The 25,230-nt window shown below is 40.9% G+C and overlaps 1 protein-coding gene across 7 annotated transcripts in view; it reads right to left on the bottom strand.

Annotated features, from left to right (window-relative positions):
* Nucleotides 1-9,194: 9,194 nt before the first annotated feature.
* The window catches only part of C5 (complement C5), a 123,036-nt gene continuing 107,000 nt past the window's right edge, over nucleotides 9,195-25,230 (bottom strand). For 5 of the 7 annotated variants that reach the window (XM_063788375.1, XM_063788378.1, XM_016961570.4 and 2 more), the window contains 8 exons: nucleotides 20,914-21,016; nucleotides 20,169-20,243; nucleotides 19,947-20,052; nucleotides 18,760-18,843; nucleotides 17,527-17,616; nucleotides 14,505-14,588; nucleotides 10,597-10,735; nucleotides 9,195-9,726 (listed from right to left, as the gene is read on the bottom strand). In XM_063788375.1, the coding sequence (XP_063644445.1) occupies nucleotides 9,597-9,726; nucleotides 10,597-10,735; nucleotides 14,505-14,588; nucleotides 17,527-17,616; nucleotides 18,760-18,843; nucleotides 19,947-20,052; nucleotides 20,169-20,243; nucleotides 20,914-21,016 (811 nt within the window). In that variant the 3' untranslated portion in view covers nucleotides 9,195-9,596. The remainder of the gene's footprint in view (nucleotides 9,727-10,596; nucleotides 10,736-14,504; nucleotides 14,589-17,526; nucleotides 17,617-18,759; nucleotides 18,844-19,946; nucleotides 20,053-20,168; nucleotides 20,244-20,913; nucleotides 21,017-25,230) is intronic. The other 2 variants (XM_063788377.1, XM_024345860.3) reach the window with 1 other exon arrangement.

Here is a 25,230-nt window from a genome sequence, read left to right as displayed (position 1 = left end):
GACTAAGGTACCAGTTGAGTAATCCTTATCCAAAATGCTTGGAACCAGAAGTGTTTCAGATTTCAGATTTTTTTCAGATTTTGGAATATTTGCATATACATACAATAAGATATCTTGGGGATGGGACCATGTCTAAATACAAAATTCATTTATGTTTCATGTATACCTTATATACATCCCCTAAAGGTAATTTTATACAATGTTTTAAACAATGTTTTACATGAAACAAAGCTTGTGTTAAGTACTTATGTGTGGAATTTTTCATTTGTGGTGTCATGTTGGTACTCAAAAAGTTTCAAATTTTGAAGCATTTCAGATTTTGGATTTTCAGATTTGGGATGCTCAACCTGTAATTATAAAATGATGGTAATTAGAAGAAAAAAAAGAAAAATTATTAAAACCGTACAAAAGTTAACAGGATGACCCATCCCAGACCTAGAGAATGAGAACCTGCACTTTCACAAGCTCTTAAACAACACTTCTGAAACTTTAACATGCCTATAATTTTCCTGGATTTTTTTTTTTTTTTTTTTTTTTTTTGAGATGGAGTCTCACTCTGTCACCCAGGCTGGAGTGCAGAGGTGCAATCTCGGCTCACTGCAAGCTTCACCTCCCGGGTTCACGCCATTCTCCTGCCTCAGCCTCCCGAGTAGCTGGGACTATAGGCACCCGCCACCACGCCCGGCTATTTTTTTGTATTTTTAGTAGAGACGGGGTTTCACCGAGTTAGCAAGAATGGACTCGATCTCCTGACCTCGTGATCCACCTGCCTCGGCCTCCCAAAGTGCTGGGATTACAGGCGTGAGCCACCGTGCCGGGCCTGGATATCTTATTAAAATATAGATCTCCGAGCTCTGCTCCCAAGATTTTCTGTTTCAGTAGGTCTGGGGTGGGGTCTGGGAATTTGCATTCCTGACAAACTCCCAGGCGGCCAGGGACCACACTTTGCATAGCATTGTTCTAAGGCTGACAGTCCTGAGGACCAAAAGAGGAAGGCAAATGGGAAAATTCGAGGCACTGGAGGAGGTTGTTTTTTAAGATAGTGGTCTTTTCCCAATTTTTAAAAAAGCACACCAGGCAGTCTCTGTCTATGGTATCTTAGTACAAAGATGCTTTTTGTTTTTAATGCTATGTTTATATTTGTGCAAGATTCTACATTTTAAAATTTCTCTCACTTGTTGCATCTTATTTCATCCTCGCAACAAATCTGTAAATTGGGTTGGGGGAAATTCTTTCATTATTTTTAAAAGATAGAACTGAGGCCTAGAGAGTTAAGACAGCTGGAAATCACACTCCAGCTGACTGCCACAGATTGTGGGCTCCTGAGTTGGCACTAAGGTGTTTTTCCTAATCATTATAACCCATTAGGGCTGATAATGTTACTTCCGCTTTCTAGATGGGCAAATTGAGACTTGATGAGGTTCAGGAACTCTCCCAAGGCCACAAGTCAGGGCAGCTCCTCTGTTTCATGGTTCAATGTCTTACTTCTTCACTGTATCACTTCCCCATACTAACTCCTCCTTTCTCTCTCTGTCTGTCAGTCACACACACACAACATAGCCAAACCAATGAGCCATTTTAATTTCGACACCCAGCATTTATTTAATGAACAGACCACAGTTTGGCCTTTCGCCTTTAGAGGTGAAAGGAGGAGGCAAGAAGAGGATGAATGACGACCAGCCTTGCCCCAAGGCCCTAACAGACTCAGGAAACCTTTCTGCTTTCTCCTCCAACTCTAAGCATATCTCCTTTCCCTTCCTCTTCCTTTGCCCTCAGAGAATTACAGTCTAGTCCTGGCTCTAATTTCCTAAAGGTTCTTTATTTGGAAAATATATTATTAAGCCAAACAATCCTTTCCTTAACTCCAATTTCTCTTGTCTCATTCAGTTTCAACCCCCCTCCCACCAACCACCCTTCCAACACCAACACACACACACACACACACACACACACACACACCCCTCCAGCCTAACAACAACAACACCAAAACCCTCTGATTGCTCCCAACTCATCTGTTAGACATGTTAGCCCTGGCCCTCACCACCAGGCTCGGGTCTCTGCTCGCCCCTGCAGGCAATGTTTCTATTAGGCCCTGAGGAGACACCAGGCTGCATATAGGAAGGCAGAGGAGCCTGGTGCTGCGGGTTCTAGCCCCAGCTCTGTTGTGGAACCCTCTTGGTGAGCCCTGGCTCCTCCCTGGGCCTGCTTCCTGGTCTGTGAAATGGGGAGGCATTGATGAGATGATCTCTAGAGGATCTTTAAATGTCAATATTTTATGAATCTAAGTAGGATGTTCACAGGTAAAAAATTATTGAATTTACCACCTCTAGTGTGCCAGAGAGGTATTATTACCCAGCCACAAGTTACTTTTATTGTGCCAGGCACTGTGCTAATCATTTTATGTGCATTATCTGTATTATCTCATTTGAGCCTTGCAGAAATCCTCTGACTTGGGTATTATTAGTACTTCTGTTTTTCAGATGTGAAAACTTCACCTTTTTATTAAAGCAGTCAAGAAGATGTTTTCTTGACTATTAAAAGTCTCTCAGCACTGAAGGGACATTAAGCCCCCTACCTTGAATTGCCCAGAAACATCCCTGGAAGGTGGCAGCTAGACTCTGCTCAGATGGCCCCAGCAATAAGGAACTTGGACCTGACTCTACTTTTGAATGGCTATGGCTATAAGAAAATGCTTCTTCACAAGGAGCCAAAACTGGTGTCTCTGTAACTCCTGCTCATCTCAGTGGTGGGAAGAATGCGGTGTTCAGAGGCCTCACTTGGGCTTCTGTCCTGGCCTTTCCATTTATCAGCACCATAATCCTAGACAAGCTACTCCTCTGGACCTCCATGTTCACAGGCAAAAATGAAGGAATCAGATGAGATGAGCTCTAGGTCCTTTCTGGTGTGGGCATTTTAGATTTGTATAATTCATGACTGTGCATGTAACATACACATATCTGACTATAATGATGGAAACAGAGAAGGAGTGGACTTTTGGTGGCGGGGGGCCTCTGTCAGGTATGAGGCTGTGAGCATGGTGTGTGTATGTGCATGTTTCTGGGACAGGGATCTGTGAAAGAGAAGAGTGGCCCTGGACAACTGGCGTGAGGCCTTGGTGTCCCTGGGAGCCAGTCTGGTGCCCAGAGCCAGGCTGGGGTGTTCTCTGTGTCTGATGTCATAGAACATCAACATCAGACAAAATGGATCCATACTAAAAACGACTACTCTATAATCATGTTTGAGCAGGATATAAAAACAAGAACATCGTCCAAACCACAAAAATGACCACACACACCCTTTTCCTGGCTAAAGTGAGTAAGTGCTGCTACTTTTCCTCCCAGCTAGAAAAGAAATAAGATACTGGGTCATAGGATTGCCCCTGCTTCCTGAAAGCATCCAATCCAGAGTAAAGTTCCATTTCTTTGAGGCTTCTCCCAAATACTCTATCACAAGTACAAATCCTATAATAAGGCTTTTCTAATGCATTCTCACCGAGAAGCCTTATGGTCCCCATGGTGTGTGTTCTCCCTTGTTGCAAAGACTCAATAAACTGAACCTTGTTCAGTTCCAGGTATTCCTGGTTGTCTTGACTGGAGGGAATTGATAAGTCTATAGCTTTCATTAGATTCTGAAAAGGATGTGTATGTGGCTGGAGAAAATCCCACAACCCATGCTGATCAGTCCCACTTTAAATTCATGACTAGAAACTTCAAGTGGACCCTTAATACGAAGAAGCAAATATATTACAAGTCCTTAGTTGGTTCAGCCTCCCTCTCTTTTAGATAACTGTCTCACCCTTCTTTCCTCCCGTCACACCTCTAATTGCTCCTCCCTATCCTCCATCTCAGGTGATGATCTTGCATCCTACTTCTCTGAGAAAGGGACTTCCACAGACTCTCACCACATCTACCCCTTGCCAGCGTCTGCTGCATGTGCTCAGCTTCTCTGCCTACAACCATGGGTCATGGATCAGAGATCGGTATGCTGCTGCCCAAGGGCTAAATCCAGCCTGCCTAGTCCATGCCCATTCTTTTCTGCATTATCTATGGCTGCATTTGTGCTACAATGAGAGAGTTGAGCAGTTGCAATAGAGACTTATGAGAATTATGGCCCACAAAGCCTAAAATATTTACAGATATTTTAATGCATGGCTCTTTACAGAAGTTTGCTGACCCCTGGCATAGGTGAGCTAGTCATGTTCTTATTTAAAGCCAAGTCCTCCACTTGTGCTCCAGATCCTATCCACTCTTACCTCTTCAAGGACATTACTCTAGTAGTTCTCCTTTCTCTCTCCTGCATCGTCAATTATTTACTCATTACTGAGTCATTCCCTTTAGAACACAAATGTGTTATTTCTTCCGTCTTAAACTTTCCTTCACTCTACTCTCCTCAATCCATTTCTTTGCTCCTTGAATGAGTTGTCCATACTCCCTGTCTCCAAATCCTCTCCTCCTATCTACTCTTAAATCACTCTATTCAGGCTATTCTTCCCACTACTCCACCCAACCTGCCCTGTCAAAGTCACCAATGCTAAACCCAATAGCCAAGTCTTCATTTTACTTCTCTCTGAAGCATTTGATACAGTTCAACACTCTTCCTCCCAGAACCTCTTTCTTTTGTTTGGCTTGAGGGGACCTCATCTCTTGTTTTTTCTCCTAATTCAATGGATCCTCTATCTCTTTTCTCTAATAACTTCATCTTGGAATGCTCAAAAGGTCTATCCTTGGTCTTCTTTTTTTCCACTCCTCTGTCTGTATTCACATCCTTAGTGATCTTAACTAGTCTAATGGTTTTAGTATGCTGATGATTCTCAGATTTATATTTTTCAGCCCAGAGCTCTCTCCTGAACTAGAGAACTATATGACCAATTGCCTTCCAGGCTCCTTCACTTGGATGTTTAATAGATTTCTTCTAAAACTCAACACATGCAAAACCGAACAGATTCCTAACTCCCCACAACCTGCTCCATCTGCAGCCTTCCTAATCTCAGGCAACTCCATCTTTCCAGTTGTTCAGGCCAAAAATCTTGGCATCATCCTTGACTCCTTTCTTTCTCTCACACTTATTTCCACTCTATCAGGGAATTCAGTTAAACCTACAATATTAGTCCCTTCAATTAAGCCTACTGTATTAGTCCCTTTTGTATTGCTATAAAGGAATACCTGAGGCTGCATAATTTATAAAGAAAAGAGATTTGTTTGGCGCACGGTTCTGCAGGCTATACGAGAAGCATGGTGCCAGCATCTGCTTCTGGTGAGGCCTCAGGAAGCTTACAGTCATGGTAGAAGGGAAAAAAGAGCCTAAGTGGCACATGGTGAGAGAGGAAGCAACCAGCTAGAAGGAGGTGCCAGGCTCTTCATAACAATCAGATCTCGTGGTAACTAACAGAGTAAGAACTCTCATTACCATGGGGAGGGCAACAAGCCATTCACGAGGGATCCACTCCCATGGCCCAAACATCTTCCACCTCGCCTCACTTCCAACACTGGAGATCACATTTCAACATGTGATTTCAGGGGACAAATATCCAAACTGTATCATTTACTTTTAAAGTATATCCAGAATTCAACCACTTTTCAATACCTCCACTGCTACCACTCTGGTCTGAGGCACCATCATCCCTCACCTAGTTTATTACAGTAGCCTCCTATCCGTTCTCTTTACCCTTGCCTTATTTTCAACACAGCAGTTACAGTAGTCCTTTAAAAAGGCAAGACAGACCATGTCACTCTTCTTTTCAAAGCCTTGCAATGGCTCCTGTTTCCTTCCAAGTAAAGCCAAAGCCTCTTCCATTGGCTTCATAATCTGCACCTGCCACCCCTGCTTCCTTGCTTTTCCTGTGACACACCAGCATGCTCCTGCCTTAGGCCGGACACTATGTACCAAGAGTGCCAGGAACACTCTCCCCTTGGCTAGCTATGTGGCTCACTCTTTCACATCCTTCAAGTCTTTGCTCAAATTTCACCTTCTCATTGAAGCCCACCCTGACCTGGCCACCCTATTTAGAACTGCAACCCCTCCCCTGACCATTACCAGTCTCCTTTAGTCTGCTTTTTCTTTTTCCCATTGCTCTTATCACTTTCTGAGATCCAAGACTAATTGCTTAATTATTCTCTTTATTTTTTATTACATATCTCTCCCAGTTGGAATCTATGTTCCACAACGGCAGGGATCTTGGTACCAAGCACCTAGAAGTGGCCCTAGCCTGCAGTCACCAATCAATACATGTTTGTTGGGTGTTGCTGAATACGTCAGCATCATAGGGTCTGGAAAGAAAGACTAAACATGACTTTGGTCCAGAATTTCTCACTGAGAAATATGGAGCAAGGCTGCTTGCCTCAACCTTGGCTCACAGACCTCCACGTATTTTCTTAAGACAGAGTATCTTAAATGTCAATCATTTGCATGCCAACTGCATGATTTTTGCCCTAAGAATAAACTTACTTTTATTTATTCAATACCTTTTCTTAAATAGACTTACTTCTTGGAAAACAGATTTATTTTGGAAGAAAATGTTACATCATGGCTTTGATGTGCTAATTACTTCTTAAAAATACATGTTAAAATAAACATATAGCCACTAAAGTGAACAATGTGCATCGTATCACCTAAGAACATCTTGCTTACCCCTGGGGAAACCTGCCTTAAGTGTTCCCCCTTAACCAGAAAGGCCCTCCTGCACCTCCCACCTACCCAAATCCCACTGTCCTTCTACAGGAAGCCTTGGCAGCTCTTCCAGCTTACTTCTCTGCACTCTCTCCATACTTACAGACAAAATATGTAAGCCCAGGCCGGCCATAGTGGCTCACGCCTGTAATCCCAGCACTTTGGGAGGCCAAGGGAGGTAGATCACCTGAGGTCAGGCGTTCGAGACCAGCCTGACCAACATGGCAAAAATCTATCTGTACTAAATACAAAAAATTAGCTGGGTGTGGTGGCACATGTCTGTAATCCCAGCTACTTGGAAGGCTGAGGCAGGAGAATTGCTTGAACCCGGGAGGCGGAGGTTGCAGTGAGCCGAGATCGCGCCATTGCACTCCAGCCTGGGCAACAAGAGCAAAACTGTGTCTCAAAAAAAAAAAAAAAAAGAAAGAAAGAAAGAAAGAGAGAAAGAAAGAATGAAATACATAAGCCCAATATTTGGATGCTTATATGCCATTTGGTTTTTCCTGTTTCACATCATAAGATTATAGAACATCTTCTTAGCTATAGATAAAAGAGACATTAGAGTGTCCAATTTCCTTATTTTATAGGCTATCAAAGAGATTAAGAGGCTTGTCCCAAATCACTGCCAATTAGGGCCAAAGCCAAGACTAGAACTTGGGTCTTCTGATTCTCTACACTGTAGGGGAATCCACAAACACTTATTGAGTCCCTATGATGTGCCTGACATTGTGCCAACTACAGGAGATACTGGCGAATAGAACAGACTCAGACCTTACCTATGTGGAGCTTTCAGTGTGGTCACGCTAAACTAATAATTCAATCTGATTAAGTAAATCATTGCAAGAGCACAAGTGCCTTGGAGGAGAAGTGCAGGGTTGGGTAATGGGCCCAGCCTGGTTTGGAGGGTCACAAAAGCCTCACTGAGAAAATATGTTCAAATGCATAGGAGTTAGCTGAAGAGGAGCTGGCAGATATTTTGAATGGTGCCAGGCTAATTCACAAAACCTTCTTTGATATTTGACAGCTGCATTGTGGGTTAATTAGGCCACTGTGGCCTGCCCTATTTGCCAAAGTGCTCAGGAAAAGGCAGTCAGACTCCTGTGCCTTCGAAGCAGCACCAGTGGTTCCCTCCTCCCAGCAAGGCAGTGACAGGAGACACCGAGAGGCCTGCTCTGGAGGTCTCCTCACCCCTCGCTGACAGGGAGTGTGGGCATCTTGAACATGACACATTGGTTGTTTTTGCCAAGGGAGTGCCTACAATGTGAGCTTTGACATTAGAGAAAAATAAGTCCTTAGTCCCTGGAAGTGGAAAATCTTAGTGTTATTTACAAAGGCACACTACAAGGCCTTGTGTAGCTTCACCTAACTAGTAAAAAGCAGACTCTTCAAAAGGAGATGCATTCCAGTCTCTGTTAATTACCGTTACATCCGGAGGTCATCTTCATGTTTCCTGTGATAGTTCAGTGGGGCTGGTTAATCTGTGTCTAAGAAACTTCTACTATATCCTGCCTTACTGTTAGAAAATTCAACCCAACAAGCAATATGTAGTGAGGTGGAACAGAGATGTATTTAGACTGAGATAGAGTCTTGGGGTTTGATTTCCAATTCTTTTCCTTACTAGGTTGGGAAAACTGCTTTACTTTTCTGAACCTCAATTTTCTTTTCTTTTTCTTTTTTCTTTTTTGAGATGGAGTCTCACTCTGTCACCTAGGCTGGAATGCAGTGGCATGATCTCGGCTCACTGCAACGTCCACCTCCTGGGTTCAAGTGATCCTCCTGCCTCAGCCTACTGAGTACCTGGGATTATAGGCTTGCTAAATTAGCCTGGCTAATTTTTATATTTTTAGTAGAGATGGGGTTTCACTATGTTGGCCAGGCTGGTGTCGAACTCCTGACCTCAAGTGATCTGCCCGCCTTGGCCTCCCAAAGTGCTGGGATTACAGGCTTGAGCCACCACTCCAGGCCTAAATCTCAATTTTCTTATCTGTAAGATGGGGATGATAATGATAATAATTTCTGAATCTTGTGAGAGGCTTGAGACATTAAATGAGAATATATGCGAGAGCTTTTTAATATGATCTGAAGTGCTGCAAAACGTCACTTAAAAATTAACTTCTGTTATGAATCCTCTTTTATAAAGCTCAAATTGAGGCTCAGAGAGAGACCTGGTTAGGGCTGGAGAAAGGTCTCCCGATCCGCCACTCAGTTTCTTTTCACCAGGTTGCTGCATTGGGGCCTGTCTTTTAGTAAAGCAATTGTTGGCGAGAGCAAGTTCCTGGGGGAAATGAACATGTGCCAGAAGGGAGGGAAAGAGAGTAGAGGGTCTCCCTTCAGGGGTATGGAGAGGGCAATGGACGGGGAGGGGGCAGAGACAAACCCACCTACCTTCTCGGTGCGCTGAGGGCTCTGAGGCTAAGCCCGCTCAAGGTTAAGGTTCTCTACTGCTGACTTTCTCCATCTCTCTCAATTTGCCTGTCTTTGTGTGGTTGAAGCTGATCTAGCATAAAATAACAGGCTTTTTAGCACAGTTTGAAAGCAAACTCAGGCTTTAATGATCAGTTTCCTGTTCCTTGGTATTTTCTTTCAAGCAAAGGCCATGTTTTTGTAATACTCCCTTTCAATGGACTGTTCTTTCGGCCCCAGCAAACATTCCTGAGTGGTAGGTTTGAGGAGGTTTCCAATTTATTGTTTCCGGTGTCCAATAACCTTGGAGGAGTATCTGTCTTCATGCCTTCCAAGGCCATGTTATTTCAGAAAGTTACAGCATTTGAAATCATTCTCTAATAAAAGCAAGTGCCACTAATTCTAAGTAAAGTGAGCTTTACAAATAAGACCAGCTATGAATGTTTAAAAAAAGAAGAAAACAAAAAAACGAACTTCAACAACAGGAGTCCAAAGTGCAAACTGTATGCAGCTGAACTTCAGGAATTTTAGCATCCATTTAAAAAGATATCTTCGGCAAATTCATCTAAATTAGCTAAAAATGCTTGACACGATGAACATGTTGTGTCTCTAGGCCAGTATTCAATCCAGGTCAAGGAATCTAAAGGGTAGATGTACCTACCAAGAAACAAAGTGTTTGTGAGGTGGCCACAATACAGAAAAGCTGAATTTGATTTCTTTATTTTTTTTTTTGAGACGGAGTCTTGCTCAGTCGCCCATGCTGGAGTGCAGTGGCGTGATCTCGGCTCACTGCAAGCTCCGCCTCTCGGGTTCACGCCATTCTCCTGCCTCAGCCTCCCGAGTAGCTGGGACTACAGGCGCCTGCCACCACGCCCGGCTATTTTTTTTTTTGTATTTTTAGTAGAGACGGGGTTTCACCGTGTTAGCCACGATGGTCTCGATCTCCTGACCTTGTGATCTGCCCGTCTTGGCCTCCCATAGTGCTGGGATTACAGGTGTGAGCCACCGTGCCCAGCCTGATTTATTTTATAAGAGCCCAGCTGTGGTCAGGTCCCCAGGGGTCAGGCTGTCCGCCAAACTCTTCTGTACCGGCCTCTCCTGGGGAAGGTTCACAAACCCTTAAGGAATTGTAAAGCTGCCTGGGGCTCCCATATTAAAGGCCGAAAGTACATCTATTTCAATGACTAGTTTCTAAAAGCAGATAATACAATACATATTTACAGATTTTCCTCTTTACAAACAACAGTCTGAGAACTATCAAGGGAGCTGGTGTGGTGGTTAGGGGAGGTCCGGTGAGTACTTTCAGATTCATCATCAGGTCCAGACACTCAGATGGTTAATCACGCAGCTAAGTCCTCAGCTGCCACGATGGTTTTAAATCATTCTTTGTTTGACATTAATATTATTTATGTTCAAAATGGCTTGTTGGTTAAGAGCAGGGCCATAAGAAACACGTAGTGTATTTAAGAATAAATTATACTCAGTTTTGGAGGGAAGATCAGTGACTGAAAAATATTGGTGACTTACCTGAAACTGAAATTGTATTTTATCTGGAGGGCTTCTTTACCCATAATTAAGTACTGTCTTCCTTTTACCAGCTCAGCGTTAGAACAGGTTACCTTTTTAATGAAGGTAATCTCAGAGTCTTTCTCAGCAACAGCTTCCCCTGAGAGACATGCAAGTCAAGTAAGGTTATAACATTCATGTTTTAATGTCACAATTATAAACTCTCAAGTTTTCTGGTTCCTCGTGGCTATTGAGAGGTACATGGCTAGTGGACAGCAGTGATATCCATGTGGTTAAGGCTTCAGTCTCTGGAGCCAGACTGCCCGGGTTAAACTCTAAGCATGCTGCTTCCTGGCTATGTGACTCTGGGAAAATGATTTATGTTGTCTGTATAAGGCCTTAGACCCTCATCTTAAGACTGGGCATGATAATAAAACCTACCTTGTAGAACCATCGTGAGATTAAATGGGTTAATATATAAAAAGTGCCTGGAACATAGTAAGAACTACGTAAGTACTTATTATTACTCTTATATAACCAGAATCAAAAGAACCTCTCTACAGTTGAACAATATTAATCTCCACATTATATAGTAAAATATAAAATTATTTGGTAGTTGGCAACTGTCAACTTTGTGGAAAAGTACAAAATGTGAAAGACTTGGAAAACTTCAAAGATAGTAATTTTGGGATTCCCAAAGAACTCACAAGTAGCCAGTTCCCCTACCTGGAATGCATTCCTCCCCATGTTGGCCTCTTGAATTTCATTTATCTTGAAAGTCTCCTTCAATTCTCACAGTATCCAGTAAAATATTCCTGGATGCTCTTTGTTTTAAATATCTTTCTGTCTCCTCCGTACCTCTTTTACACTTGAATTTCTGTCACAATTTTTTGTCCCACATCTGTCCTTCTAGCTAGACTAGAAACTTCTTAAGGCATGGACTGTGTCTGATTTATCGCTATATATACAGGGCTGATATTTAACTATTAAGTTCTGGCAGAGTCATCTTAATTGTTAAGTCCTGAAAAACTTCTGAACCAATTGGCAAATAGTGTATAACAGAAACTGTGTAAATGGTAAACTTTCATTAGTGATATAAATTTCAGTGTACACTCATTAGTTCAAGCTGATTTCTTAGGCTGCCCTGATGGTGTAGATTCCTATTACGTCAATATCTGAGCAACATTACCAGTACTATCTGCCATTTCAGCCCCTGTCATAGTAAGCAGTGTAGCTGTGTGGGGCCTTATTATTTTTTAAGCTTCTCATCATGGAAAATTTAAAGTATATTCAGAAGAGAGAACAGGCAACTACCCTGGGCTTCAACAATAACTAAACTTTTATTCTTCTGTATCCTTCCCTATTCTAAGCACTCTGTGCTTTGGAGAAATACCAATTTATCATTATCCTCAAACTACAGTTTGCCCTTGATTCTAAATGGTTTATGGTCACTGTGCCACAATTCTTCTGTAAGTAGTGTGTGACATTTTTATGTTTATAAAAATTCAAAATTTATGCGTTAAAAATGGGCCCAGAATGAGGAGATGAAGTATGCCAATGTTTCTTAACATCTCCTTTTAAATATCATAAAATGCATCTTTGGGGCCGGGCGCGGTGGCTCACGCCTGTAATCCCAGCACTTTGGGAGGCCGAGGCAGGCGGATCACGAGGTCAGGAGATCGAGACCATCCTGGCTAACACGGTGAGACCCCGTCTCTACTAACAATACAAAAAATTAGCCGGGCGTGGTAGCGGGCGCCTGCAGTCCCAGCTACTCGGGAGGCTGAGGCAGGAGAATGGCGTGAACCCGGGAGGCGGAGCTTGCAGTGAGCCGAGATCGCGCCACTGCACTCCAGCCTGGGCGACAGAGCGAGACTCCGTCTCAAAAAAAAAAAAAAAAAAAAAAAAAAAAAAAAAAAAAAAAATGCATCTTTGGATCTACAGGAGAACAAAGAAGAAATGATACTAATAAAAAAATTGTAGCTTGGGAACCATCCAATGCTATGAAAAATTCAGAACAGTCTAAAATGTCTTTTGATACTATGCAAGAATCAGTATCAAATAAAACAAATAATTTGTATTTCTGGAATGAAAAGCACTTTGTTATTTCAGTAAAAAGAGAATGGCTTATTACTGCTTGTAATATGAACATTGGATGAAAATGTTGCTCAAAAGTTGAACTGTGGAAACATCAAAGTTCTAAACACTTATTTCATTAGAATGGCAACTAGCCTGCAAATTAAAAAATTGTGACCATCAATGAAGAAAAAAATAAAATAACATCACAAATAAGTTTCATACAATGAAATTTTCAAAATAACAAAAATTAAAAAAAATTTATCAAAGTGTTGATAAAGCAAATACAAAATTGAAAAATATTACTAGAATTTTAAACTCTAGGGTATGGTTAGTAATAATCAAGCTGGGAGGCTGAGGAGAGAGGATCCCTTGAGCCTAGGAGTTTGAGACCAGCCTGAACAACATAGTGAGACCCCGTCTCAAAAGAAAAAAAATCAAGCATTTTAGGACTTGAAATATTTGATAGAATTTCAAAAGAGAAAAAAATTTAGTGTAAATATATTATTGCAATTTAGCTTTATGGTCCTACTTATTGCAAAATTTATATCAATCAAAATGAGGCCAGGCACGGTGGCTCACACATGTAATCCCAGCATTTCAGGAGGCTGAGGCGAGTGGATCACTTGAGCCTAGGAGTTCAGGACCAGCCTGGCCAACATGTAAGACCCCATCTCCGCTAAGATACAAAAATAAGTCAGGCTTGGTGGTGCATGTCTATAATCCCAGCTACTCAGGAGGCTGAGGCAAGAGAATCACTTGAACCTGGGAAACAGAGTTTGCAGTGAGCCAAGATCGTGCCACTGCGCTCCAGCCTGGGTGACAGAGTGAAACGTCATTTCAAAAAAAAAATGTAATCCCATTCACAATAGCCACACACACACAAAAATGCCTAGGAATACAGCTAACTAGGGAGGTGAATGATCTCTACAATGAGAATTACAAAACACTGCTCAAAGAAATCAGAGATGACACAAACAAATGGAAAAACATTCCACGCTCATGGATAGGAAGAATTAATATTGTTAAAATGGCCATACTGTCCAAAGCAATTTACAGATTGAATGCTATTCCTATCAAAATACCAATGTCATTTTTCATAAAATTAGAAAAAAACATTTTAATATTCATGTGGAACAAAGAAAGAACTTGAATAGCCAAAGGAATTCTAAGCAAAAAGAACAAAGCTAGATGCCTCCTACTACCTGATTTCAAACTATATTACAAGGCTACAGTAACCAAAGCAACATGTTACTGATACAAAAAAAGACACGTAGACCAATGGAACAGGTTACAGAACCCAGAAATAAAGTCACTATCCTAAGTGAATTAACACAGTAACAGAAAACCAAATATCACATATTTTCACTTATAAGTGGGAACTAAACAGTGAGTACACATGGACACAAAGAAGGGAACACTAGACAGCAGAGCCTACTTGAGGGTAGAGGGTGGGAAGAGGGTGAGGATTGAAAAATTACCTATTGGGTACTATGCTTATTACCTGGGTGACAAAATGATTTATATACCAAACCCCCAAAACATGCGATTTACCCATGTAGCAAACTTGCACACGTATCCCCTGAACCTAAAATAAAAGTTGTAAAGAAAAAGAAATTGGACAATTACACAATTTAAAAAAACATTTTGCTGAAGTTTTAGAAAAATGAATTCAATGAGAAATATTTATACGAACATCTTTAAAAAATGTTTCTCCCCAAGTAGAATATAAGCTTTAAAAAGGCAAGAGCTCTGTCTTATTTGAGTTGTATCTTCGGTGTTTAATATAATGCCTGGCACATAGTACTAAATAGTTGCTGAATGAAGGAATGAATGAACGAATGAATTCTCACCAGTTTTGTAGATATCCAGAAGGGTTGCCTTGTACTTGACAAAAACATTTTCTACAGTGATGGATGTGATGCTAACTTTATAAGCTGGCAAAAGACAAACAACAATGAAACAATTCAGTCTTAATACTATTAATGCTATGTCCAGTAGAAGCCAGAATTTGTCAAACACGAGAAATGAAGCATGGCAAACTATTATAGTTCTTATTTCCTCCAAGAAGCCTTCCCCAATCCCCTCAGTCTGATTCAATCTCTCAATCTATTAGAATCATTAGCCCTGGCCAATGTTATAGAACAGGCTGATTAGAATAAGAGACATATTTAATAAAATAACAGAAGCACATAAAACAAACAAACAAGATAAACCTTTGTTAGATGTTAAGTTCAGAGGCTGATCCTTTAAGATGACTGGAGTCATGCCCATGGGCATCTTTTGAAGAGCCCCTTCATTCTCTTCTCCATGGCCACAGAGGAGGCCTTATCTCTCATTCAGGTCTACCATGTGAGCTTTCTTGGTTCCTTGCTTTGCTTCCTCATATAGTTCCACTGGCTTTAATCCTTGGTTTTTAGGATGATTCTGTTTTCTCACTCACCCTTGCTTGGCAACTACCTAACAAGAGCTGCCCACAATCCTGTTTTCTCTTCATTCAGATATCAATGTTTGATGCATAATGTGCTTGACCTCAGGTCTGGAAAGACCAGCTTGAAGGGACCCATTTTTCTAGGTGGCCTCAGGAGAGATTTATTTTATTTTTGCTTTTGATCTATTTTTTGTTTTGAAATTAGTGACCTAAAAGATTTGTTCATTCTAGATATCCCTCAAGTCTTTAAGTCTATCCCAGATATAGATTGACTGATTGAGAGATAGATAGGTGAACTCATCATGGCAGAACCAGAGGCTATGTAAATTAGTGGCTTAAAATGCATGAAAAGTGTTCTGACTTTCAGATTCATAAGTCTTTATAATGGACATGGGCAATGTACTTACTATGTGGGCCTGGGTACAGAGAGAGAACTACTTAATTTTGTTTCTATTCTGTTATTCTGGCTTGTAGTCCAGAAAAAGCCAGCGAAGTCTTTTCTTGAAACAACACAATAAACCCAAATTGCATTTATTCTCTGTGTTAAAATAGATTTCTGATATTTTAGATTTAAAATAGTTCTAAAATGGAGGGAAGAAATAATTTAGTGGAACTTTTGTTTGTTAAAACAATATAGTATTCTCAAGTCTTCATGTATTTAACAAACTGCAGTGGGCCTAGGCTGAGTCAGGCAGCTTTTCAGCTTTTTTTTTTTTCCCCAAAATCAAGATAAATTCAAAGAAAGAAATGTTATTAACCATACAAAACTTATTCTGTTGCCTGAATTACTATTAAGAGAATTCAGTAGACTTCGATGGAAAAAATACTGGAGATCAGGATGCATCTTAATTCTATTACTTGCTTTCTGCATGAACTTGAGCAAATTATTTAATCTCCCTGAGCCTCAGTTTCTTCACTGGTAAATAGTGATAATACTCTGTTACATTTTTTTTTTTTGACAGGGTCTCACTCTGTCACTCATGCTGGAGTGCAATGGCTTACTGCAATCTCCATCTCCCAGGCTCAAGCGATCCTCCTACCTCAGCCTCCCAAGTAGCTAGGATTACAGACATGAGCCATCAATGCACAGATAATTTTTGTATTTTTTGTAGAGACAGGGTTTTGCCATGTTGCCCAGGCTGGTCTAGAACCCCTGAGCTCAAAGTGATCTACCTGCCTCAGCCTCCCAAAGTGCTGGGACTACAGGCATGAGCCACCGCACCCAGCCCTCATGAAGTTCTTACGAGACCCTTTCCATAAGAATGAGAACCCTTTCCATTGCAATGAGAAACTGTTTATGGAAGCTGTTGCTAAACACAAAGTACCAAATTGGCTGTACTTATTTTTTTAATTTATAAATAACACCCTTCAAATTTCTTTCTTTCTTTCTTTCTTTCTTTCTTTCTTTCTTTCTTTCTTTCTTTCTTTCTTTCTCTCTCTCTCTCTCTCTTTCTTTCTTTCTTTTTTTTTTTTGAGACAGAGTCTTGCTGTGTTGCCCAGGCTGGAGTGCAGTAGCACGATCTTGGCTCACAGCAACCTCCTCCTCCTGAGTTCAAGTGATTCTCCTGCCTCACCCTGCTGAGTAGCTGGAATTACAGGCATGCACCACTATGCTTGGCTAATTTTTGTATTTTTAGTAGAGACAGGGTTTTGCCATGTTTGCCCCAGGCTGGTCTCAAACTCCTGACCTCAGGTGATCCACCCACCTCGGCCTCCCAAAGTGCTGGTATTACAGGCATGAGCCACTGCGCCCGGCTCCACCCTTCCAATTTCAAAATGAAAAAATGATTTGAGATAGTGTACAATATGCTCTCTCTCTCTCAAAAAATGCCAGCAATAAACATCAAAAACTGAACAGATAACAAAGGAGCTAATTTTATCAGGAACTGAGACAAGGCTACAACTGTACTTGAACACTAATTTAGCTCTAAGCACTGGACAACTAGAAGCACTGAGATTTGCTTTTTCAAATGGAGAGCGTCTCAAACATGGATTGCAATCTTGAATATATTAAAAATTATTTGGTATTTATATTTTTACCCTGAAGAGATTTTTTAAAAACCAAACCCCCTAAACCACCTTTGCCTCTGCCTCTGGTCTATCAATTGGGAGAGTACAGAACTGAAATCTTATACCTCTGTGGCTTCTCAAAAGTTCCCTTTGACTATGTTTTAGTGCCTGTAATTGAAAAAGCTCTATTGTGGGAAAGTATCCTGGCTGGGTATACATGTCACTTCTATTATTTATAATGAAAATCACATTTCTTTGCTGAGGAATAAAAAACTTTGCATGTTAGTGCTAAAAATCGATGGCATTTTCCTTCAGGGGATCACATGGAATGTTGTATTCATATAATCACTATATAAAGTTTTTGATCTTTCTGACTGAACACATATTCATAAAATTTCATGTTTAAAGGAGCTATATTGAACTTTTGAACTCACCATATGCAATCTCTGGTTTACATGCTGTTTGTTTTCTTGTCTCTGTAGAGATTGTCAGATCCAATTCTTCCTGCATTTGCCCACAATCAGCTGGATTTTGTGAAAATTGGTAAAAATAAGGTTAATGGAAAGAAGTAGACACTCTTTCCAGGAGTAAACACGGTTTCTCATGAGCCCAGAGACAACCCAATATAACCTTACAAATGTCAGATTTCTAAGACCTGCCCATTTTCTTTTCTTTCATAAAGTGAAACATTACATAAAGCAAAAACAAAACAAACAAAAACAAAAAACAAAATCTTGAGCATGTCACAAGCTTGTCTAACCCATGGCCCGTGGGCAGCACACAGCCCAGGGCAGCTTTGAATGCGGCACAACACAAATTCGTAAACTTTCTTAAAATATTATGAAATTTTTCTTGTGATTTTTGTTTTAGCTCATTAGCTATTGTTAGTGTTAGTGTATTTTATGTATGGCCCAAGACAATTCTTCCAATGTGGCCCACTGAAGCCAAAAGATTGGACACCCCTGGCATAAGACTTATTGTTAGACTGGGTGGCTACTCCACATTCAGGTCTTTAGAAATGTATGTGGTTCTCTTGATGAAAGGGGGAAATTTTCCATTTTGAGTATAATCAGAAGTCCTTTGAAGGACCCAAAATGATAATGTGACTGATTTATAGCTATAAAATGGCACAATAAGTACCTAGAAAATGTGTAGATATTGAGGATTTTGAAAAAACCAAAACTAACTGAGACCCTCATGGAGCCAGCTGTTGATTATTGGTGAGTTCTGGATCTTTTCCTTGGCCAAGAAGGCTTTCTTCAATTTAGGAAAGACTAAATGGAACTGGACAATAAACAGAATTCCATTAACTGGGAAGTATAAGAGAAAAGGAACAGAAGCTAGTGGTTCAGTGCTGAGCCTCTGGTCTTATATGATAAAAAGACTAGGTGAAAGTAAAATTTCACACCATGTTGCCCCTATAATATCCGACAACCCTCTCAATGGTGTTTCCCTGCCTCTGTACAGCATGAACTATCAGGTTGTTCAGGAACTGTGAAAATGTAGTTTTACAATGCTCAAGGAATCATTAGCTTTCAATTAGCTGAGATAGCATTTCTACTTCTGAGAAAGAACAGTTTACCAAACAGTGTCCCCTAGATTAACCTCAGGTTATGAACGACTGCTTTAAATAAGCATGCAGCCTAAATATGTTAAATAAAGTTTACCTTCTACACACTTGCACGTGGCTCCTTCACAGACTTTCTGAATTTTGATATTGGAAGTGCTATAAAACATGGTACACTGTTTATCTGTGGCAACAAAAGTGTGGTTAAGAGAAGTGGTTTGATTGAAGAACAACACATTTACTAATTGGCAAGTGTCTTACATGGAGCCTCAGAGATTGCTTATTTTAAACCCTTCTTTTTATAGCTAAGGCCCAGGGAGGTAAAATTATGAATTGGCTGTCCTGGGAAGGGTTCCACTACCCTCAGAAAGATCTCCCCTTTTTCACTTAGTTCTGTGCTTGAAACACTCGTTTCTCAGAAATAAAACATTTGATGCTTCTCTAAGTAAGGAAAATAAATTATGTTGCATGAGGATCTTTTGAAAGAGTTGGAATTGTTTAGGTTGGACAAGGGAAGAAAAGCATATATCTATGTATCTCTATATATCTATCTCAAGGGGAAGAGGGACTATGTATGTTCTATGTGATTTCAGAATATAAAACTAGAATGAATGGGTGTCAGAGTTTTGGTTCACTTCAAGAATTTTCTAACAAGTAGAACTGCCCAAGGTGGAGTCATCTGTCTTGTGATCCAATAAGCTCTCCAACCACATAACATTCTCAAAAATGGCTGAATAGTCAAATGTGGGATCACCCATTCATAAATATTTACTGAGTTCACATTCTATACCCGACGCTGCGTTAGATACTAGGGACACAAGAATGAAAACACCCTGGGGTTGATGAGAAAGACATACAAATAACTGAATGCAATGTGACAGCTGCTATAACAGAGCTATCTGCAAAGTATAACAAGAATATAGATGGGCTAGAAGTTGTTCTGGGGGGATTGAGTTGATTTCTCTCAAAAGGAGAGATATGATTTATCTGTGAACACCACAGATAAACCTGAGGCAAAGAATATTGAAGTTGGAGGCACTATAATCCAGTTATTTTAAATATGAAGAAACTGAGGACTGAGGTGAAACGGTCTGCTCAATGTCAAGAAGTAGTTTATGTACAATATTTTGTATGCAGTAGTTTCGAATGTTCAAATTGGGACTTTCATGAAGAGTGGTCCCTAAGAGAGGCAATACATAAAACTTACAGGACTCTAGTGGATTTCTAAATGTTCTGGAAAGAATACAAAGTATTCTTCTGAAGAAATGTTAGCATGGAGTTGATTACCTGGTCTGTGGTATTCGTACACTGTGAAAGTGGCAGGACTGAGAAACCCAACTTCAAAGAGTTCAAATATCCGGAATCGTACACAAAGGAAATCACTGGAGGGAATCTGTTTAACAAATTCAAGGATTTAAGGAAATCATGGAGAGATGATATTTATAATCTTTTAGCCTGTATATTTTGAATAGTAATAGTAAAGGAAAAATGGTTGCAGGTGCAGCTTACCGAATTCAGTTGCAGAATAACATGTCCATCTTTGATTTGGTAATCAGTGAATAGTTGATCCACCCCTTCCACAAGCTAAGGGGGAAAAGAGAGAAGCTTGAATTTCATTTCATTATCTTTTTGTTTAAATGCATTCACCTGTTGATGAGATATCACAATGCAGGGATGTGATCTGTAATTCAAAGAAATTGAAGAGCAGTTCCTCTTCTTGAAAAAGTCTGAACACATTAGCATATAAACTCATATTTTACAGAGCATGCTAGTGTATGCTTCTGCTTCACTTTGATAAATCAAAACTTAGGTTAATTATGTTTTGAAAAGAATATTCTGGCCAGGCCTGGTGGCTCACGCCTGTAATCCCGGCAGTTTGGGAGGCCAAAGCCAGTGGATCACCCTGATGTCAGGAGTTCGAGACCAGCCTGACTGACATGGAGAAACCTCGTCTCTACTAAAAATACAAAAAAATTAGCCAGGTGTGGTAGTGCATGCCTGTAATCCCAGCTACTCGGGAGGCTGAGGCAGGAGAATCGCTTGAACCCGAGAGGTGCGGTTGCAATGAGCCAAGACTGCATCACACTCCAGCATGGGCAACAAGAGTGAAAATCCACCTCCAAAAAAAAAAAAAAATATTCTGGGTGATTCTATAAAAGTGGTATATTCAAATGAAAGAAAGTAAAATTGTCTATAAAATAATTCAGAAAAGAAAATGAAGCATTCACAACACGATTTAAAAGAAAACACATACGGCTTTTAAGTCTTCTTCATTTGCACTGATTCCAGTAGGCAAGGAGATGTCCATCACCGCATGAGAGGATCCAGATGATGATTCTTCCCTGCTGGGCTTGTAGCTAAAATAAAAAAGAGGTTAGAAAATGTAATAAGTGAATAAGAGTCTTTAAGAAAGGACACTCTTCCTTAGTAGACCTTAATTTTTAAATTTGGGTCTCCATTTATTTGCTTTTCTACAATGTATGGGTTAAAATCTCTGACTTTAGAGTTGCAAGAGATCTTTGAGTCATCTATTCTCTTTCCTCACTTGATCAATAATCTCAACAGACCACTCTACTGGAACACAGAAGTCATCCACACCAAGCTAACTAGCTGGGGAAACTCAGGATGAGAGTAAGGCACTGGTTCAAGGTCACATGGCTAATTCATGCAGAGCTACAGAAGAATCCAGGTCTTTGGATTCTCACGTTAGTTCATTTTCTAATGAAGCATATTCCAAGGAAAAAATCAGTTGTATGTTGAAAAGAGATTCAATAAACATGTCCAGGAAAAGCTGGAAGAAAATACACTAAGGCAAGGCACGGTGGCTTACGCCTGTAATCCCAGCACTTTGGGAGGCCAAGGCAGGCAGATCACTTGAGGTCAGGAGTTCAAGACCAGCCTGGCTAACACAGTGAAACTCCGTCTTTACTAAAAATACAAAAAAAATTAGCCGGGCTTGGTGGGACACACCTGTAATCCTAACTACAGGAGAATTGCTTGAACCTGGGAGGCAGAGGTTGCAGTGCGCCGAGATCGCAGCACTGCACTTCAGCCTGGACGACAGAGTGAGAATCCCTCTTTAAAAGCAAACAAACAAACAAACCCACAAATATTAGTAGCTACTTTGGATGGTGAGATTATAAGCAATTATCTCTTTTCTTTTTCATGCTTTTCTCTATTTTCTATATTTCCCATAATAGCTACTTTATATAGAAAATGTTTCAAGGACTGTCCTTTCAGTAGGAATTCTGCTAGTAGGAATTTAAGGGGAAATGCAAAAAGGGCACAATGGGAGGGTTTTGTTTTTGTTTTTGTTTTGTAAGAGAGAAAAGAATACTGAAATGGAGAATCAGGAAACTTGGGTTTTATTCCAGTTCTGAGATTCCCACAAATCATTTCCCCTTTCTAAGCTCATTTTCTTATTTGTAAAATTAACTGTGAAGAAGTATAAGTTTGTGTTTTAAATTTATCTTTATAATTCCCAGGCTTTGGTTTTGGGTGGCAGAGGCTTAGAGCTACCATTAAGAGATGTTAGAAGACATAAAAGAGACAGGCTGGCGGGGCTGAGGCTGGGGCAGAGACAGACGGAGTGTGATTCTGTAAAAGTTGATTTCAGGTTCCAGCCTCACCTCAAGATGCTTGAAAGGCAGCTGGATGTTTGAGAGTGAAGCTTGGGAGAGCAGTCAGGATTAAAGGAAGAAATTAAAAGACAGCTTCATAAGGGGTAAAATGAATTGATCTCACCTACAGGTATGAATGTTGGTGGAAGAGGAGATACTAAGCAAGTTAGTGAGGGGTCAGGGCATATATTTTCCTCAATGACACCTCATAGAGCATATATAATGCAGTCCCAGCTGGGTGCGGTGGCTCACACCTGTCATCCCAGCACTTTGAGAGGCTGAGTCAGATCAGCTGAAGCCAGGAGTTCGAGACCAGCCTGGCCAACATGGTGAAACCCCCTTCTCTACTAAAAATACAAAAATTAGCTGGCTGTGGTAGCTCACACCTGTAATCCCAGCTACTTAAGAGGCTGAGGCACGAGAATTGCTTGAGGCTGGGAGGCAGAGGTTGCAGTGAGCTGACATTGCACCACTAGGCACTCTAGTCTGGGCAACTGAGCAAGACTCTGCCTCAAAAATAAATAAATAAATAAATAAAAGCAGTCCCCATTAGAAGTCATAGATGTAATATTTGCCACAATAAAGAAAAGTATTCTAAAATCTCTGACTCATAAAAATTTAACCCTATTCTTCACCAAATTAACAATTTAGAACAGAATATAAAACACTTGGAACTCTAATGTGACATCTGAACATCTCCCTAATTGGATGGGTAGAAGCAGAGCACTCTTGCTCACAGATGCAAACACTTTGTCAGCAGGATGGAAAAGGGCCTCCCGAGTGGAGAGTGTCTATGAAAAGGTTGCTGAAGACTTGATGACTGGTTGCCATGGAGACTGTTTCAATGGTGGAACAGAAATCCTCCTTTCAAGAAGCCCTTTGCCTGCTGCCAAAACCAGCAATCTTCCCCAAAGGCATTTTGTTGTGAGGGAAATGAAATCCTTTTTTTCTTTTCTTAGGAATACAACAGAGAGGTTGTAAAAAGGTAAATACACGAAAGAGACCCTCTGAACACAGAAACTTCATGCTGGCATTTTTTAATCAGGAGAGAGAATATTTGAAGGCAAAGAAGTTCCTACATGAATAAGTACTACACAGTTCCTTTTGGAATTTACCCAACCTAACTTCAGTGTCAACAGAGCCAAAAGCATATTCCACCCGCCTTTCTGGAACATTTTGTCCCCAATTTGTAAAAACCAAAGGATAGACTATTCAAGATTGCATTTCTCCTTGCTTTCTTTTGTATATTGATAATCTGGAATTAGGCCTCCTGACAATGAAGTCAAATGAATGAATTTTTGATAACAGCCTTTTTCTGTACGGCAGAATTGTGGATAATTAGAACTGGCAGAAAACTTGAGATAAGGTAGTGCAATATCTTTGCTTTACAGAAGAGGATTGGAGAAGTAAACTGATTCCTGAAGGTCACTGGAGTTCTTACTGGTAGAGGCTATCCTACAGGTGTCTCACCCTATCAGAGAGCTCTTCTTTATTGCAAGTCTAGATGCCTCCCTGTAGGGTCCCAGGCACTAATTCGAGCTCTGCCCAGAAGTTTGCTTACACTTCCCTTTGACAACTGTTACAAATTTAAAGGTAATTGTGATCATGCTCCTCCCCAGCTGGTAGGTGCCCAAGGGTAGGAATGGCATTTAGGAGGAAAGAAGCTGCCTGGGAAAGGGCGACCTTACTGGAAAGACATTAGGGAATGAGGAAAGATGTTTGAGCGGGAACAGAGAGCAGGGACTGGCCACAGAAGGAAGTAGGAAATGCTGGAAGGAAGAAATGCTGATGAGGAAGGAAATAGGGCTGAATAGTGAAGGAATCCTAAGAAGCGATTGGGCTTGGGACATAGAGAAGACTGGGAAACAGCTGGGAGGGAGGCAGGGAGAAACTATGTGCTGTTCCTTGGGATTAGTGGTCTTAGATTACACTGATTGAAAGAGGTGGTTTAGGCTGAGCGTGGTAGCTCAGGCTTGTAATCCCAGCACTTTGGGAGGCTAAGGTGGGCAGACCAGCTGAGGTTAGGAGTTCAAGACCAGCCTGGCCAACATGCTGAAACCCCATCTCTACTAAAAATAAAAAAATTAGCCAGGCATGGTGGCATGTGCCTGTAATCCCAGCTACTCGGGAGGCTGAGGAAGGAGAATCACCTGAACCTGGGAGGTGGAGGTTGTAGTGAGCCAAGATCACGCCACTGCACTCCAGCCTGGGAGACGGAGTGAAACTCCATCTCAAAAAAAAAAAAAAAAAAAAAGATGTGGTTTAGATACTGGATTGAACATCAGAGGTTGGGGATTTGAGCCCCTAGCTCTGCCTCTAACTCTGTGAGCATTTGGCAGGCGACTTTATCTCTTTGGGTCTTAGTTTCTTCATTTCCAAAACAAGAGGATTATGATATCATCCCTAAGGTCCTTCTCAGCTCTCATCTTTTGCACAACACTATTGAATTTCCAAGTTATCCACACTGGGTGCATGATTATAAGTAAAATCAGCAAAATGCCATCCACAGATATCACTGTTATTGACAATACAAGAGTTAAGAAAATAGAACACAATAGAAAGGACTGAGGGACGATGGAAAGAACAGGGAAGAAGTCTGTGTTTCAGTCCTGGCTCTACCACTCTCTGATCACACTGTGTGATCACCAAAGCCAAAAGTATATACATATTTTCAAATACCTACATATTCTTTTCTTTTTCTTTTTTTTTTATTTGGAGACAAGGTCTCAATTTTTCGTCCAGGTTGGAGTGCAGTGGCGTGGTCACAGCTCACTGCAGCCTCAACCTCCTGGGCTCAAGCAATCCTCCTGCCTCAGCCTCCTGAGTAGCTGGGACTACAAGTGTGTGCCACCATGTCTGGCTAATTTTTAAAATTTGCTGTAGAGATGGGGTCTGGCTATGGTGCCCAGGCTGTTCTTGAACTCCTGGGCTCAAGCAATTCTCTCTCCTTG

The sequence above is a fragment of the Pan troglodytes genome, chromosome 11, assembly GCF_028858775.2.
Source record: "Pan troglodytes isolate AG18354 chromosome 11, NHGRI_mPanTro3-v2.0_pri, whole genome shotgun sequence".
NCBI classification, from domain to species: Eukaryota; Metazoa; Chordata; class Mammalia; order Primates; family Hominidae; genus Pan; species Pan troglodytes.
This window is presented reverse-complemented; position numbering and strand designations above follow the sequence as displayed.